The 17,031-nt window shown below is 37.2% G+C and overlaps 1 protein-coding gene across 10 annotated transcripts in view; it reads left to right on the top strand.

Moving 5' to 3' along the window:
- Window positions 1–17,031, top strand: part of SORCS2 (sortilin related VPS10 domain containing receptor 2) — a 549,388-nt gene that overhangs the window by 455,452 nt on the left and 76,905 nt on the right. For all 10 annotated transcript variants that reach the window (XM_040556897.1, XM_040556900.1, XM_040556902.1 and 7 more), the window contains 2 exons: window positions 9,931–10,110; window positions 15,747–15,893. In XM_040556897.1, the coding sequence (XP_040412831.1) occupies window positions 9,931–10,110; window positions 15,747–15,893 (327 nt within the window). The remainder of the gene's footprint in view (window positions 1–9,930; window positions 10,111–15,746; window positions 15,894–17,031) is intronic.

A 17,031-nucleotide genomic window follows, 5' to 3' on the forward strand; every position in this document is an offset into this window, starting at 1 on the left:
GGGTAGAAGAGGTGTTTGAATGAGCTCAGCCTGGATATGGGGAGGAAAGGTGTTTACCTAAGTGTTTAAATGTTTATGTTTGTTTGTTTTGTCTTTGTTTTTCTCTATACCCAAATCAGTAATTAATAATGTGTTGTCAATAAATTAAAACAAGTAAAATTCTCTTAGTCTTGAATGTTTTGCCAAAATTCCTGAAGAAGCGCCAGCACATTAGTGCAAGTGTTGACGATTCTAATTTGTGTTGCAAAACAGTTATTTGTTGGGAAATGGAACAAGTTGCCCAGAGAAGCTGTGGATGCCTGGAGGTGCTCAAGGCCAGGCTGGATGGGGCTTTGAGCAACCTCGTCTAGTGGGAGGTGTCCCTGCCCATGGCAGGGCATTGGAACTGGGTGATCTTTAAAGTCCCTTCTAACCCAAGTAGTTCTATGATTCTATGAAATGGAAGGGTAGAAATCTTGTATGGAAGAGCTAAGAATTTCTTCCCGTGCTTTTGCATGGCCTGTTCAGGAATCATAGAATGGCTTGTGTTACAAGAGATCTTAAAGTTCATCTAGTTCCAACCACCAAATCTGTACCTTTCCACTGCAGTTTCATTATGATTCCCAGTAATCTACTGCAGCACAGTTTGTGCTTCCTGCTACTGCCATCACAAAGGAGATGAACATCTAACTTAAGTCTGTGAGCTATGATTACAGACAGTAGTTCATATTCTATGTGGATGAGTACTTCAGGCATTCAAGAAAGTGAATTATTTATAATAAGCAGGATGCAGACTTTACCTCCTTCAAGAGATGTCTCTGATTTAAATATCAATATTTGTCATACTATATTAGTAAAGGATGTGTTATTTTGGTTCAGATCAAGCTGTGAGGTACATCTTAATAAATGGGCGGAGGTTGTCAGAATCCAAGAACTAAATGAATTGTCTAGTTCTTGTAGTCATCCATGCTTGCAGTAGATAAGCTTGCATCATTGTGAAGAACAGCAGCAAATGTTATTGGAGGGCTAGAAACAAGCCACACAGTGGGAGACCTAGATCACAGTCCCATGGAGCTTCCCTTGGCAGCAAACCCAGTTTAAGAAGTTCACTTCAGTCATTCATTTCTACCACTCTTCTGCAGTCCACTGTGACCTCTGTAGTGTTTGTGGGGCCACCCTACAAACAAGATCAGTGCAGTGAAAAATAGCCTTAAGAAAAGTATAATTTGTTTTTCGAAAAGGAAGGTCAAGAAGCAATTTGATTATAGTAAAGAAGTCTCCTTGTGGGGAGAAAATACTTAAGAGTCTTAAAAGTGCTTTTGTAGAGAGAGAAACCCATAGATGGGAACTGAAGAAAGTCTGATTCAAATTAGAAACTCAGCTGAGCTTCTTAATAGTGTTGGTGATTAATTATTTGAAAAGGTGCCAAGGAAAGTGACAGATATTCTAGGTTTTGAAGTTTTCAAATCATAATTGAGTGCTTTTCTGGGGGATTTGCTCTAACCATACATAAGTTATTTGCTCTGTCTGCGCTTTGTAAGTTGTACAGAAATAATAGTTGGAAATTCTCTGGTTGGAAAGAAAGTGAAGAGAGAAAACTAAGGGATCTAATAATCACTTTTAGCCTTAAAGTCCATGTGAAAAGGATGCTTAGTTTACTAGGCATATGATCTTACTGAGTGCATTTCTGACATATTCAGTGTCAGTCATAACTCACTGGTCTTTCTGTTGTATGTTGTCTGGATTGTTTGAAATAGTGCTGCATGCTGAATTCTTTAATTCTTGGAAAATGTGGGTTTTGTTTATTTGTCTTTTAACTTCTAAGCAGATTAACTCCAGGCTTGACTGAATAAATAAATTAGAAGCTAATGGTTTCATTTTGGATAGAGTCAATAGCTAGCTAGGAACAGGATGAGTGCGTCATTTGGAAAAGGGTGTTTTTGTGTTGTTCCTAGTTGAGACAGTGCCCGATGAGTGGAACGAAATAAACTGTATCCTTTTAACATTTTGATGACGCCTCCAAGAGAACTTGCTTTGGTGTCTGCACACGGCAGAGCTGAGAATTTCACTAAGAGGGCCTGGAAGCCAGACATCCATTAAAACAGCAGTAGATGTGAGTGATTTTAATGCCTTCTGTAAAAGATCCATTTTTTTAAAAGTGATTTGCTATCTTTATGTTATAGCAGATATTTTAGATACTACACAAAATAAGAACACAGCTCTGAAATTTTTCATCCCACTAAATTTCAGTGGGAACCATCAGACTGCAGTAGAAATGTATGTTTCAGTTTAATTTGAACAGAAGGAAAAGATAAATATCAGTAAATTACTGGTGAACTTTTGCAAACAAGCAGAATATCAGCAAAGACACTGACATATACACAGTACATCTAGGACATGGCAGTGAAGCTGCTACTTTTATGGTGGTAGGAGATAAAGAAAATGAAATATTTTTTAAAAAGAAAAATTTTAAAGTTTGATTAAAAACTATAGCTTTTCAAAGAACTGAGTTTCAGGGTTTTTCAGTATTAGATTCTGCCTAACCCAGATATGGAGCAGGACTGAAATAGGCTATATGTCCTTTTTCTCAAAAGAATGGAATGAAGCTTCAAAAAATCTGGATGGAGCAGTGGTTGTGTACAGGGAAGGAAAAACTGTCAGAAGATACTGCAGGCTGGTCAAGAATCTGTCTGACAACATCAGGAGAGCCCCAGGCTCTAGCCTGAGGGAATAGCGCTGGGCTCTTCAGATATTCCTTTTTTGCAGCACAGATGCATTTCACAGTGATTTTAAATGTGGAGGTAGAATGAGCGCTTTCAAATTGAGTAATTAAAAATATTGTTGATGTCTCATGTTTTTGTTTCGATATGTAGATGTTGTAAATCTGTAAAAAAAAAAAAAAATCATTTTTTAATTGTATTTGCATTTGTGTTTGTATTTGTCGAAATATAGCCTCAAAGTAAAAATACAGAAAAGGATTAAAAGGATGTATCTCAAGGCGTCCTTACTCGTGAGTCGAAGGCTGATAAAAGCAGCTTCCAGCCAATCTTTGCAAGTTCTAAGCTTCATTTTATTTGTTGTTTCTTTTAGGCTCCAGCTCTACAGTGCACTTTAGATTGACTTTTTGTAACACATCATAGCTACATGTATGTACAGAACAGAGCTGTTGGGGGCCACCTAAAGAGCAGAATTCAGGGTGGTTTTTTTAGCTCTTTTCCCTGCTGTTGAGAGATTTTCTGTAGCATGTTTGATAGTGACATATGTCAAATCACACATCTGTCTCCTGTACTTGGCAGGAGTCATGTTCCAACTGCTGCCAGACAGAATGGTCACAGGTTGGTGTGGTCAGCATCAAAGGCTGCCTCTATGCTCCCCAGAACAGGAGAGGAAATTTGGAGCTATCGATTTAAAACTGCGTTGGCTTTAAACTGTATTCTGTTTTACCAAGATTTCTTGTTCTCTGCTGCTAAAGCTAGATCAGAAGCGAGTAACTCATAGGAAGCAAATACCAAAATCAAACCAAGAGTAGCAGGATTGCATTCGTGTTGTTAGATGGCTGCCTGTCCATGCAAATGTGTTCCAGGGGACCCAGATCTGCTAGGTATATGCAGCAATCCCTGTTGGGTTGCTTTCAGCCCAGAGCAGGGTTTCAGCAGCTCCCACTGGTAGAGCAGTTCTGCTAAGGGGAGCAGGGTGTAGCCCCATCCGTCATCACCCTTGTATTGCACAAAAGGTCCTGCAGCAATGATTGCCCTTGCCGGGAACAGCGTGAATTTGAAGAGAATTGTGTTGGTTTCTGGTTCTTATTTGGGATGTTAAGTTATTCCCTAATGTGATTAACAGTAAAACTGGGAACTATTTCATTCTTCAGTTTAAGTGAAAAATGTCTTAAAAAATCTTGACCAAACCAAGAAATTTGCTGCAAGTCATGTTAGTTTTACTGTTGCAGTTTGGAACAATTTAATTATTCTGAGTCCCTTTGCTAGCACTGGTAAATAAACTCCATTGATAATGATCTCCTTTTATCAACTGATACAAGGCATTCATTGATTCTGCATTTGTTCATGCCAGTTACAAAAACTCAATGATGGAGCAACTATATTGTCTGTTGTATCCTACTGCAATTCAGAAAGTAAAATATTTAGTTCTGAAAAGATATGATGTGGAAAAAGCTTATTTCATCTATCTTGATCTCTGTATGTCTTTTCTATCTTATGAAATAAGCATTAAAATGAAATTTTTTAGGTAATCAAGATAAAAGAGAGTACACGGAACAAATAAAAATAAAAGAAGAAAAAGAAATCTCATTACCTTAGACATAAGTGAATGTCTTTAATGTATTCATGGTAGTATGAATTTCCTATACCTGCTTTTTACCAACTCCATATTTTCTTTTAATTTGATTAACACCTAGTGTTAGAAATACAGATAGTGGTGATATTTGAAGCAGTAGGGTTATTCCTTTCCTGGGAGGTGTCATGGCACCAGCAAGTGAACCTGTGCTGTAGCAGCCGCCACTCTGAATGGCTCCCAAGTCACACAAATCCCTTTAAGGTGGATTCAAGGAACTCTTCTTTTCTTCACAGCATAGCTTGTTATTGATTTCTCTCCTTGCACCGTTTTACTCAGCCAGGCAAGGAAGATTAGGGAGATTATCTTTGGGATATGTGCCATCCAGTTACCTTGATTGTACTTAAGAGATTACAGGGGTATAAATGTGGTGCATCTGGAGGTCAAGGCTGAGACCACAGAGTTTTGAGTGCTTACATCTGTTGCACTTGTGATAAATTTACTCCTTATGATTCTCTGTTTAATTTTTCACTTGTTCAGGTTAAAGTGTACCCCAGTCTAAGCATTAACCATTTGCAGGGCAAGGGGTGGAATTTTGACATTGGATTAAGAATTATAAGATTTGAAAAATGAGAATTTTGAGTTTATTTTTGAACCTTCCTTGGTGACTAAAGTGCCACAGTCCTGTCTATGTAGCACTATACAGCCTATTCTGAATCCTGCCTGCAGTGTTTCCATTTGATGACATTTCCTATGTCATCAGCACATTTTACACAAAGGAGCACTGGCTTGCTCTATGATCCTTGTCATCTTTTATATCCTTCCGTCTTCAGGGTGTAATCCTATTTATTTGTGTCACAGGTTTTCTTAGCACAGTAATAAGTGCAGGTTTTCTCAGCAGTTAGTAACATAGTAAACCATATTGAGTGTTTCTTGAATATAAAATTCTAGAAGGTATTAGCAGTTTAGTTTTAAAGGCAGTTGAGTTACTAAATGTAGATGGTACGGGGCTGTATACAGTGAAAACAAACCGTTTCTCTTCCCTTCCTCCTCTAAACTTCTTGCATTCCTCCTACCCTCAGCTGTAAAAACCCCTGACTCTTAACTGTTTCTGCTTTTGGACAAAATAAAAAACAGACATTGTCTTTTTTAATGATGTTCCTATTAGTATGTGCAACATTTCAAGTAATCTCAGTAAGGTGTGTTTTTATTTTTCCCCATTTTCACAGAATCATAGACAATAGACATAGAAAGGATCTTGAGAGGTCCTCTTCCAAAGCATGATCATCTAAACCAATCCTGACAGTTCCTTGTCTAATCTACTCTTACTAGCTTCCAGGGATGAAGAGTTCTTTACCTTCCTGAACAATTTATCCTGTGTTTATGACCAGGCCCTACTATGGAAGAATTTTCTGATGCCTAACCTAAATCTCCTTAGCTGTGATTTATACTCACTGCTTAACTCCAGGTAGACACAGAATACAATTTATTCTGTGTTCCTCGGGATGGCTGTTTACATTATTTGAAGGATGTTTTATGTCTACTTTCATCCATCCATAGAGAAACAACTATGTGGACCCGACTGAGTAGTGGATTTTGGATCACTTTGTAGGCTTCTTTGGTCGCACTGTAAACCTATCTCTGGCTCTGGCCACTGTTTTGGACCTATAAGTAGTTCCACAGATTTTTAGAGATGAAGATACATATATCTGTGCTTTCTGTGGTATTACATTATATGTTAAAGAGAGGAAGATGAAGGAAACATTATGGCAATGGAATTTGCAGAACATACTGCACAAGAAGCACCTTAGCAAACAGAAACAAGAAGTCTCATGGTGTTTGGGATAGTACAACTAGCAGTATCGTGAGTATTCTAAGAGCAGCACAAGAGTTTATAACCTAAAAAGATGAGATAAAGCAGAAAGAAAGTTGGCTGGCTGGCCTTAGGAATTTTGTATTTGGAAGGGACAGTGTATTTCTCATACAAATTACTATTGCTGAGCTTTAAAAAAGTATAAAAAGAGATGGAGAGAAGTGGGAATGCTGAAAGCATGGATGTTTGGGTGAGCAAGACATGGAAGATCAGAAGAGCTGACAAACTGGACTGAGCAAAAGGAAAGTGGTAAATAGAATGGGAGAAAGGATGTCCACGGAGTAATGGACATGCCATAGAGGAAGTAACACAGTGGTATGACAAACCTGGAGAAGGATTCTGCATGGGGACACCTAAAAGAGCACAGACTCTCATTTGAGCATGGAAATGAAAGGAAAGCACAAGATCTCAAATATTTAATGTATATATAAAAAAAAAAAGCAGGTTGGAGATAAACAAAAATCAGAAATGTTTCAAATGCTGAAGTGCTGTAACATCAGTAAAGAAGATCTTTATAAATGAATTTGAATAAATCACGTGTGAATAGCACAATTACAGGAAAATTACATGATCAGCAGGACTTTGAATAGCCTGCAGAATGTGCAGAGAAAACACAGTGTCCAGCAAGAAGGCAATTGCAACAGTCCAAGCATGAAATCATCACAGAACGAATGCTTTCCTTATAGGATCTGCTGAGATTACAGCCTAAGGCAGTATCTGTGGCCATGAATTAGGTAGAGCAATAAAAACTTGCATTCCCTGAATCAAGATATTTCCTCTTTTTCAGATGTCCCTACTAGTTAACTCTTTAGTGGCAGTAATTTATGTCTAGCAATATTTGCTGACATCCCATTGACATGAGCTTATACTCTGTTGAACAGTGGGCAGTTGGGCTGATGGGTTGGACTTGGCACACTGAAGACCTGTTGTATTCCTTAATCATTTTTTTCTTCTTCTTTTTAAATTAAATTTTACAGCAATAGGAATAGTAAAAGAGAGACAGTATAGATTTCTTCCGGCTACATTTTAAACAGTCTGTGTAATTTTAAAGGATATTTAAGAATCAGTCATGAAATTTGCAGTTCTCCTTACTTTGTCAATTAATTTTCACAGGGGATTATGTCATAACTGTGGGCAGAAAGTGCTGTGCAGGATTAGTGCAAGGTAGTATAACTGAAGGACTGTTTTGCTTCCTGGGGAAAAAGAAATCACTGTGAAAAGAAATAGCAGTGAAACTGGAAATTTCCAGTAGAAATTTCTACCTTTCAGTAGAACTGGAAATCTGAAAGCGTAAATGCTAAGTGAAAGGAGCAAACTTCAAGGAAGCGAAAAGGTGATTTCACTTGCTAAAACCAGGATCTTATAAGTTCTTGCCTCAGAAAAAAATACCATCAAAAAGGCTAAGTGTATGGGCCTCTTTCTTGATAACAGTCACAGCCAAAAGAGAAATAAATTCCATTTGTTCCAGTAAAATAATCCAGTCTAACCCTGCTTTCACCCAATCTCTCCAGTCTTTCCAAAATTAATCTTTCCGTTCAGCACCACACATTTTGGCTTTTCGTGTATTGCTTCCACTGGCTCTGCAGCTCCTACGACAGCCTGAGGGATGAGAACTGCAAATGAGCCTGTCCCGTCTGCTATCCCCTCTGCCAGCAAGTGCCACCCGTGCAGCTACTGCCACCACACGTGTACCTGGGGCAAGGAAGGGGCCTTTTCGGCATTCAGTAGAGTTCTGCATTTGTTTATGGGGCTGTATAGATGTGTTATTTTAATTACAAAATAAAGTAAATGATAATTTTGCTGCAAGCCCTGGCATCACAGAAGAGTAAGGGGTTTTTTTAGAGGTTTACACGTAGAAAAAAGAAGAAAAGTACTGTATTTCTCACTCTTTTGTTTGAGTCTGCTTCACTTCTGTCTACTTATTGGGTAATCAGGGCAACTTTTCTCACACTGTAAAAGAAAAGGTGACTTCAATACTAGATGTAGTTTAAGACAGGAGATGAAGCACTGTGTACATATAAGAGGCTTTTTAAAGAACCCATTGGGATCAGTTGAAGTGTTTTGCTGGCGTTCTTGCATCAGAACAGTTACTATTTAGTAACTTTCAGATGGAAAGAATCAAAAGTTCTGCCAGACTCCCTGCTTCTGAGTAATTTTTGAGTATAAGATAAAAAGAGATCCACTAATGGAACGTTGAACAAAAATCTACCTTAGTACAAAGTTCAACATGAAGGACTTTGAAAACAGCTCTGGGAGCTGTCATTGATAGAAAACTGCAGTTAGGTTCTTTTGTGTTGAGATGTCAGATATGTAAAAACAACAACAACAACAAAAAAAAAAAAACCACTTTAACTGCATGGTTAGTTAGTAAGTAACCATCTTTTGTTCATGTTAAAATCTTTCCAATGTACTCTTTTGTTTCTATTAATGCCTTTTTTGAGGCCTAAGTTTCTCAATCACATCGTGCATCTTGCCTGAAGTGTGACTGCCATGCTCTGCCAAGTATTCAGCGTTGCACATGCTCACATTTTCTGTAGTTTAAACTTGATTCTTACAGACTTAGTTTTATTTCTCTATAGGAAAGAGTTCTGTGAAGTATTGTTATTTTTTTAAAAAAAGCTGATTTTTTTTTTCCCCACTCATGTTCTCTTAACAGTTTTGGTAGCTTTATTTCCTATTCACTCCATCACTTCAGTGATTTTTTCGGTAATAAAGTGGCCAGAACTGTATACATAATATCAAGAAGGTTATGAAGAGTTTACAAGTTTTCTATCTCTATGACTGGAAGTCATTTAATGTGTAGCCCCAACATCTGCCTTTTGGCTGCAATTTTCAATTACAAACTCCTTTTCGTGTTTGTTAAGCTTAGTTCATTGATGCCACTTCCTGATTTATTTCTTCTGTTTAATGTTAGTGTTAAATTATTTTCCCCCGGCTGTGTAGTTTTTTTATGTCTAAGAAGTTTGGAGTGGAGGAGATGGAGAAACTAAAAGAAAGCTGTTGCAATATCCATGCCTGAAATTCTTGAGAAATGAATGTAGAATGTTGACTCTCATGTTATTACTGTTGAATATTTGACTGAATCTTTCTACATTGGTCAATAGGTTAACATTACAGACTATAATATACATCAGCTGTGTGCATAATACATAATCCTTCCTCTGTGTGACTGCTGGAAACTGTATCAGATTGTCTTTGTGCTATATTATGCATTGTCCTGGATGAAATAGTTCTTAATTATTTGAGTATCTGATGATTATTTTTTTAGGTTAGCTTTGTGTATGGTGTTATGAATCATACAGGTTTTCTATCAGTTGTCATCCAGAGCTTGGAAAATCATTCACTTTTCTTTCTCCCCCATGGACCTAAATGATGTTGCTAGATTTGGTAGCTTTTTTTTTTTTTTTTTTTTTAATGTTGAAACCCAGTAAGTATGATTTTTATTCAATTATGTAAAAGACAAAGCAGATTGCAGCTTTCACGCAATCGTGATTTTTGGTCTTCACTAAGCTGGTTTGTACTATCTCTGATAACCTCTATCCAGAAGGCAGTACCTGACCACCCTGGAGTGGTGGGATGCAGTGTGCTGATTAGTACTAGACTGGGAGATTACTGTCACCTAGCATTCAGGTGCATTTTACCACCCCCCACACTCCCTCCACTCCTTCTGGTATTCAGCTCTTCTTGTAGGCTTATTATTTTTTTTTGTAGAAATGATGAAAAAGTGAGTAATTTCTCTCTCTCTCTCTCTATATATATATATATATTAATTTTTTTTTTTTCTACAGGATTTACAGATAATCAGCACAGATGAAAACCAGGTATTTGTGGCTGTTCAGGAATGGTACCAGACAGACACATACAACCTGTACCAGTCTGACCCACAAGGTGTTTACTACTCCATCCTGCTGGAGAACGTCCGGAGCACAAAGCAACCGGAAGAGAATGTCCTGATAGATATTCTGGAGGTAGGCTTTTATCTCTTCCAATGTCTGTAGTCTGGGTGGAGGTTTCATTCTTTTATTTTGATTAGGGATATAATTAATTTTATGTTAGCAGATTTTCACAGTTATCTTTAATGTGAAAAGACTAGGATTTCTTATTCGTTGATAGTGCATCATTTCTATTTATGTTTTTTCCTCCTTCCCTTGTAGCGTGCTTTGGGCTCCAAGAACTAGATTGGGTTACAAGGATGTGCAAGACCAGAATTGGTCAAGGGTTTCTGTAAGACAGGAAATCTGGCAGTGTAATTTATTGTTGAAGTAAGAAGTACGCAGCTGCCTACATATGGCTCTAATTAGGTTCTTCTTGGTGTGGGAAAATGATAGTGTTTTTGTTGTTGTTGTTGTTGCCTTTATCTCCTTCATCTTTGTTTAGCTTTTACTTATCAAATGGCTGTAGTAAAACATTTACCAATTACCAGTGTAGGCACTGATTATTTTCTGTGCTGTCCCTATTTAGAAATGGGTCTTCTTAATGAGTGAATCTACACATTGTGTGTAGCCGCATTCCCACAGGGTGATTTATTGAGAGCATTATTTTGCAGCTCTTTGCTCCTGGTCACTCCTGCAGGAAGCAAAGCTGAAAGGGAGTCAGGTACTATCTCTTCTCCTTGCATAACCCGGAGCATGTAATTTTACATCACTTGTACGGAGATGCCATCCCTCACTGTCCTTTTGTCTACAAGAGTTATTTACTTAATTCAGTTTCACCAAGGATTTCAAAGCGTTACTGAAGATATATTTGATAATGCACAAAAGGGAGATATCCTAGATTATTGTGTACACTCGATTAATTTGTAGGGTTGGATTAAAAAGAAGTTGTGCAAATGATAAAGAATAATTGAAAGACAATTCCATGTCTTTAGAGCTGCATTGTAGGAGGACAAATTTATTTATCTACAGTAAGAAAGCCTACACCTTTCAGATAGCCTCTACAATAAATAAATAGTGTTCATCTTCTTTACTAAAAGTGATCATCTGATCATATCTACAAGTAATGTATGGATAATTTACACTGTATAGGTAATAAAGATAAGACATGTTACAGTCCTTGGGATCAAGATACTGTTTAGTCTTATTTTTGTTTGCTTGTTTTGTTTTTGTTTGGTTGGTTGGTTTGTTTATTCGTGTTTTTGTTTGTTTGTTTGTTTGTTTTCCCTTTGGACATCTTAATGCATGTATCCCAACTTGGGGACAGGAATCTCCGTTGCAACACAGAGATGATCCTTGATGGTTGATAATTTCCAAAATTATCAAGTGTGTAATTCTCCTTAAAATTTGCACTGTCCTCATTATCTTTTGCTGACCTCACTTCATCTTTTACTTGTACATCTGCTATAAACTCTTTTACTTGTCTGTATTAATTTTCTATTATACACTTTATCTTTTGTACCATATTTCATTTCTGCTCACATTGCAAATATGAATGGGAAATAATTGTCAAATATTTGCATCATAGAACAAAAAAAAAAAAAAAAAAAAGGAAAGGCAAAGTATTAAGTGACTATACAAAAGCAGCATGCCCTTGAAATTTGTATCAAGTGCTGCCAAACTATGACACAAGCATGTTTGAAAATACTACTTCTAGGCTGGATCCTGTTATGCCTCCTATATGAAAAAGAGCTATACAAGTGGCAGCATACATTCTTCATATTTACTTTCTTTCCTAAACAACAAATCTTAGGTATTTCAATTTTAATCACAAGCTTATGTTATATAGATGTATTTTTTGTATTTCAGTAACTGCTGCTAATAAACACTCTGGGACCATCTGAATACTGCCTCTTGGTTCCCAACTAATATAGAATATTATTCAACTGTTACTAAAAGAAAATCAAACAGTGCAGAAAATACTGTGTCACTGAATACACAGCCATAGCAGCAAAACCGTTTATAAAATAGTTTTATGAGGCTTTTCAAAAATTGCTGGGGAACCACTAACCCCTGAACTGTTTTGAAAAATAGGTGCTCCGAGACCTAACCCAAAGGTCCAAGGAAAACCAAATGAAAGACATTTTTGAATTTCCTACCTTGGGTAACTACTCTAGATAGCTTCTAGTTTTGTATCTTAGGTAACTACTGGGCTGCTCATCAAAGTAGCTGAGCACTCCCCAGTGCTTAAATGTCCTCTTTCACATAGCACCTTATTTGCTGTATGTGACTCTTCCTTTTTTCATCTAAAGATGCTAATCTCACGGTGTTAGACTAGGGAACTGAATTAGAAAGTGCAGAAGAATTTTGGTGCCTTGCCGTCACATTTGAATCCAGAAGGTAAATTTGACATATAGCACTTAAAATATTTACAGAGAGTCAGGTGTGAATTTAGAAAGGTCACAAGACAAATGCAATAGAAAATGCTATACAGGGAGAGAGGTATTTTAAAGCTGCCATTTTTATGTACTGTAATTTTTATATTTGTTTGTTTGTTTGTTTGTTTTTTAGCCTAATGCACCTCTCCAAATATCATACTTCTGAATTTTCTTTGAAGATAGATGCCTGGAATGTCATTATTTCAGGCAGGGTTATGCCTTTCTTTCAAAATAAGCTGACCAGGACTTCAGCAGCTTTTTATCTTTCAAAACAACTGTGAGAATAGTTAACTGGGACAGAAGAATAAATTTTTTTTCAGGGCCTTTTTGTGCCTGATAGGATTCAAATCTCTATCTCCCACATTCTGGAGAGGAGAGGTTACCCTAGCCACTTGGTTAGGGTAGAGATGGGAGTGGGAATGGAAAGCATTTTCAGTCTGACTCTCACTGAATGATTATATGGAATGATTGAATATTCATTAAACAAGAATGAGAGAAGAAACAAAAATATTCATGATACATTGCTGGTTTTGCCATCCACATACGAAGAGGAAAACTTCAGTTGCAGTCCCTGATCTAATTATTGTTTAAATATTTAATAGTCTTCACTGCAAAAAACTACATGCACAGAAATTGAAAGCCAAGTCTACCTTTCCCAACACATATTTGAACTGGTAGGCATTTCACTCATACTCATCTCTGTGCTGTCTTCAGAAGGTGGAATACATAATAAATCCCTAGCAAGTTGAAATATCTTTGAAAGTAAAGAATGCACGTTCCTTATTTCCTCCTTGTTTCAGTTTATCACCTGCACTGCCAAGTACCTTACTGTTATGTTTGACTGGGAGGTGATGCTGAGCTTCTAGCATCCTGGAAAAGTCGATCACATGTGCATGGGGTTTAAGTAAGAAAGAGTTCATCAGAGAGATGTAAAATGAGAGAGTAGCAAAAGATCTATAGAAAATTTGATTCTCTAGACTTAAATATATTTCCAGGTTCTAGGCTATTACTGTAACCAGCAGAACTCTCTTACTCTGTAGATTTCAGTCAAGAAAACAAAATAAATCATATATTTACGAACTGTAGGTATCAAGTCTGTAGCCTGCTTGTTTAGATGCTTTCTGTTCAACCTAAATGCAGATCTTTTCTAAAATGAATGTCAAAGGGAGTTAATAAATTGTAGTTGGGAAAAAAATAAAATAAAATAAAAACAAAAACAAACAAAAACAAAACAAAAAAAAACAACCAAAAGCCAGTAAGTGTTTCTGATAAAAAGCAAATAGTAAGTCCAAGACTGAGTCATGTCAGCAAGAGGCAAATATTCCTGCTCAAGCTGAGACCTGGCTGTCTTGTGCCTTTAGTTGAAATGACTGCTTCAGTGTTGCTACATGTTGCTATACTATGCTGTAAATGATGATACACATTTTTAAGTTGATGTAAGTTGATACACGTTTTCTAGAATTTTTCCAAAATTCAAAAAACCTTGTAAATAATTGTAAGGTAAACAGGGGCACTCTTAAGGAAACCTTCAAACTTAATGCAAGATCTTACCTCACACCACTGGGTGGAATATTAAAATATTAAGTAAATGTCAGAATTTGCTGTCTTGTAACTAACACAAAGACATTACCACATTAACATCAACATTAAGTTTGCTTTGATTTTTAAAATATTGACAACCTTTTATCAAAGGGGAAAAATATGTAATGCTCACCATGACTGATGCTCTTGCACTTTATCTATATGACTCAAATTAGAATCTATAGAAATCAGAGCATTCTTAGGCAGAATGTTCCCATCTGGAGTCACTGCATTTTGCCCATGGAAGATATCAGACGTGTGCATGGCAAAGTTATTGTCACATAAGTGTCTTCTTGGTGGAAAAAATCCCAGGCCTTGGCCAGTCATAGTTTTTTTTAGTTGACTCTTATTGTGGAGGTGTCAGGGTGTTGAACTGAACAGGTCCTGGGATATTTATATATCTTAACTGGTGAGTCTCCTTTTAAACACCTTGTACTGATCATGCAGAGTACCAAAGAGCTTGAGTATACTTTGTTCTGTAATAACATAACTATACAAATCCCTAGCACCAGACCTTAGAAGGTGTCAATTGGTGTAAATACATTCATACTGCTATAATCTCACAGCCTGTGGTATATATGTGAACCCAGGTACTGTTTTTTAACTCAGAATTGCAGCAGGTATGGTACAAATAAGAATATTTTTAGCATAGATACTATATTGAACATCCTATAATAAAAAATGTGCTATACATTAAGGGCATTATTACGTTGGTTTGGGTTTTGCCTCCATGGTAGTACTAGCAATCATGGAAGGGAAAGGACACAGAAGCTGCCACTGGGAAGGGTGAACTCTTGGGCTTGATTGTGTTATCTTCCTCAGGAGATGAACTGGCGTTAAGACCGATGTAATTCATTAGTAGGCCAAGGGTGCTTACAAAGGAGAGATATTCCAGTATACCTTGTCAGCACAGTGGGAGTTATGAGATGAAAGAATCCATAGAAAGATTCACATGGATTTTTGTTTGTTTCTTGCAGTTCATTTTTGTTGACTTTTTTATTAAATAGAAGAAAAGTCTCTTAAGATCAGGGATGATGCTAGGGCTAGAACTAAACACATTAAGGTACAAATACTCCCAAGGGCACTTCTGAAATATGATACACATTACCTTTGACACTTTAAGTTGTAATAGCTTTCTAATACAGATAATTTTGAAATAAAACAACTAAATGTGTCCAGGAAAAGACAGAGCCTGTAACCTATTTTTTTTCAGAGGTTAAACCCATGGAGGGAGTTTGTGGAGTTAGGCTGGGTCTGGAATCATTTCAGATGCTTGAAAGGATATTTCAGTCCTCGCTATTTCTGCCCCGGAAGATCTGTCTGCATTTATTTACTGCAATAGATAGTGTGCTTCCTAATTCAGTGTTATTTTCTAAAGGATGTTATATTTTGTTATTTTAACCATTCTGTGTAGTATTTATGTGATGTGGGTCACATGACTGCAGTGTAAGTCATGTTGCAGTTATAAATTGCTTCTGTAATTTGCAGAATAATGTTTTAGATATGTCCACGTTAAAAATAAAAATGCAGAAATGTATTAGGGAATTTTGCCAGTAGTGTAGAATATGACACTAAGGTATCATTCACTTTCCTAGTGGAGAAACTACCAGAGGTACACAGTTTAGAGCCACAATAGAGCAGCTGATCAGCAGTAATCCTTGCTGAAAAAATGTGTATGTGCTGGTCATTAATGCTTTCTCATTTATGTTTCAGGTCAGAGGTGTAAAAGGAGTCTTTCTGGCTAACCAGAAGATTGATGGGAAAGTTACAACTCTGATAACCTACAACAAAGGCCGTGACTGGGATTTTCTAAACCCTCCAGACATTGATATGAATGGCAAACCGACAAACTGCAAACCTGTAAGTGGTCTTATCCTCCCTCTGAAGTCCACAAGGATTATTTGTATGGGCAGGATGTGCAGTAGTGCAGGCAGCCCAAGAGCTTTGTGCAGTGTTTACTAGCTAAATTAATAGACAAATCTACTTACATGACACGAGCACTGGTTTGGTACGCTGTTAGTCCAGTCATCTTGTAGAGTGAGTCATGACTGTCTGTAGCACTGCAGAATATTTTAGAGCTTAGTTTGACACAAAGATGACATTTTTCATGTGTGCCAACCACACAACTCAGTTTCGGATAATCATGACAACAGTAAGTTGTGTCTGGGCATAAGGCATCGTCAGTCAAACATATTTTACCAGTACCTTTTTCTGTTTCCATCTTTCATGTTTTTGTTTCATCTTAATCCAAGATAATCTTGTTAAAGGGAACTCTTGCTTGGAAATAAACATCACAATTAATTGAATCAAAAAATCCTTTCTTTTTGTAAGAGGATGTTATTTCCATTTGTTTATGTGTCCCAGCTACCCATAATATTTTGTTCTTTGTTAGGCTGTGCTGAAAACCTTGTATTTTTCTCACTGTCTTTCTGCTCCTGGGGCCTCCAAACTCTGCATTGCTGGGCAAAATAAATGCTTTCAGTCCTGCCGCTGGCAGAGACCTGGTCCTTCTCCACATAGGAAGGGAGGGCTGGAGATGCTGGTTCCCTTCTGAAGGGAACAAGGCTGTGCTATACAGTCTGCAGGCCCTGATCCCGACCTCTGGGATCAGTGGAAGGATGGTGGTGGAAGCAGCTCCCAGGCAGTGCTGGCTGCTTGCTCATGGATAGATTGCTGTGAACTTCACTGACAGCAAAAGTAACTTCCAAGTGCCACAGTAGAAAGAGCAAGAAACAGTAAGTTGCTTAGCAAGCAGAGACGATGATCGTCCAAAATTCATTAAGCTATTTTTCACATGATTTTTTTTTCTAAAAGAAAAATTTCAGTACATTTTTTTTCCTTTTTAATCATCATTTTAACTAATCACCTGAGACCAACAAACAAGTAACGATTGTTGCCATTGCTGCTAGTTAGTTTTTAAGCAGTTCTGTCACAAGGATTTTTTTTATACAATAATTTCATGATGACTTCTTTGAGTTTGCAAATCTTGTTTGTTGAG

The sequence above is a fragment of the Cygnus olor genome, chromosome 4, assembly GCF_009769625.2.
Source record: "Cygnus olor isolate bCygOlo1 chromosome 4, bCygOlo1.pri.v2, whole genome shotgun sequence".
In the NCBI taxonomy this organism is placed as follows: Eukaryota; Metazoa; Chordata; class Aves; order Anseriformes; family Anatidae; genus Cygnus; species Cygnus olor.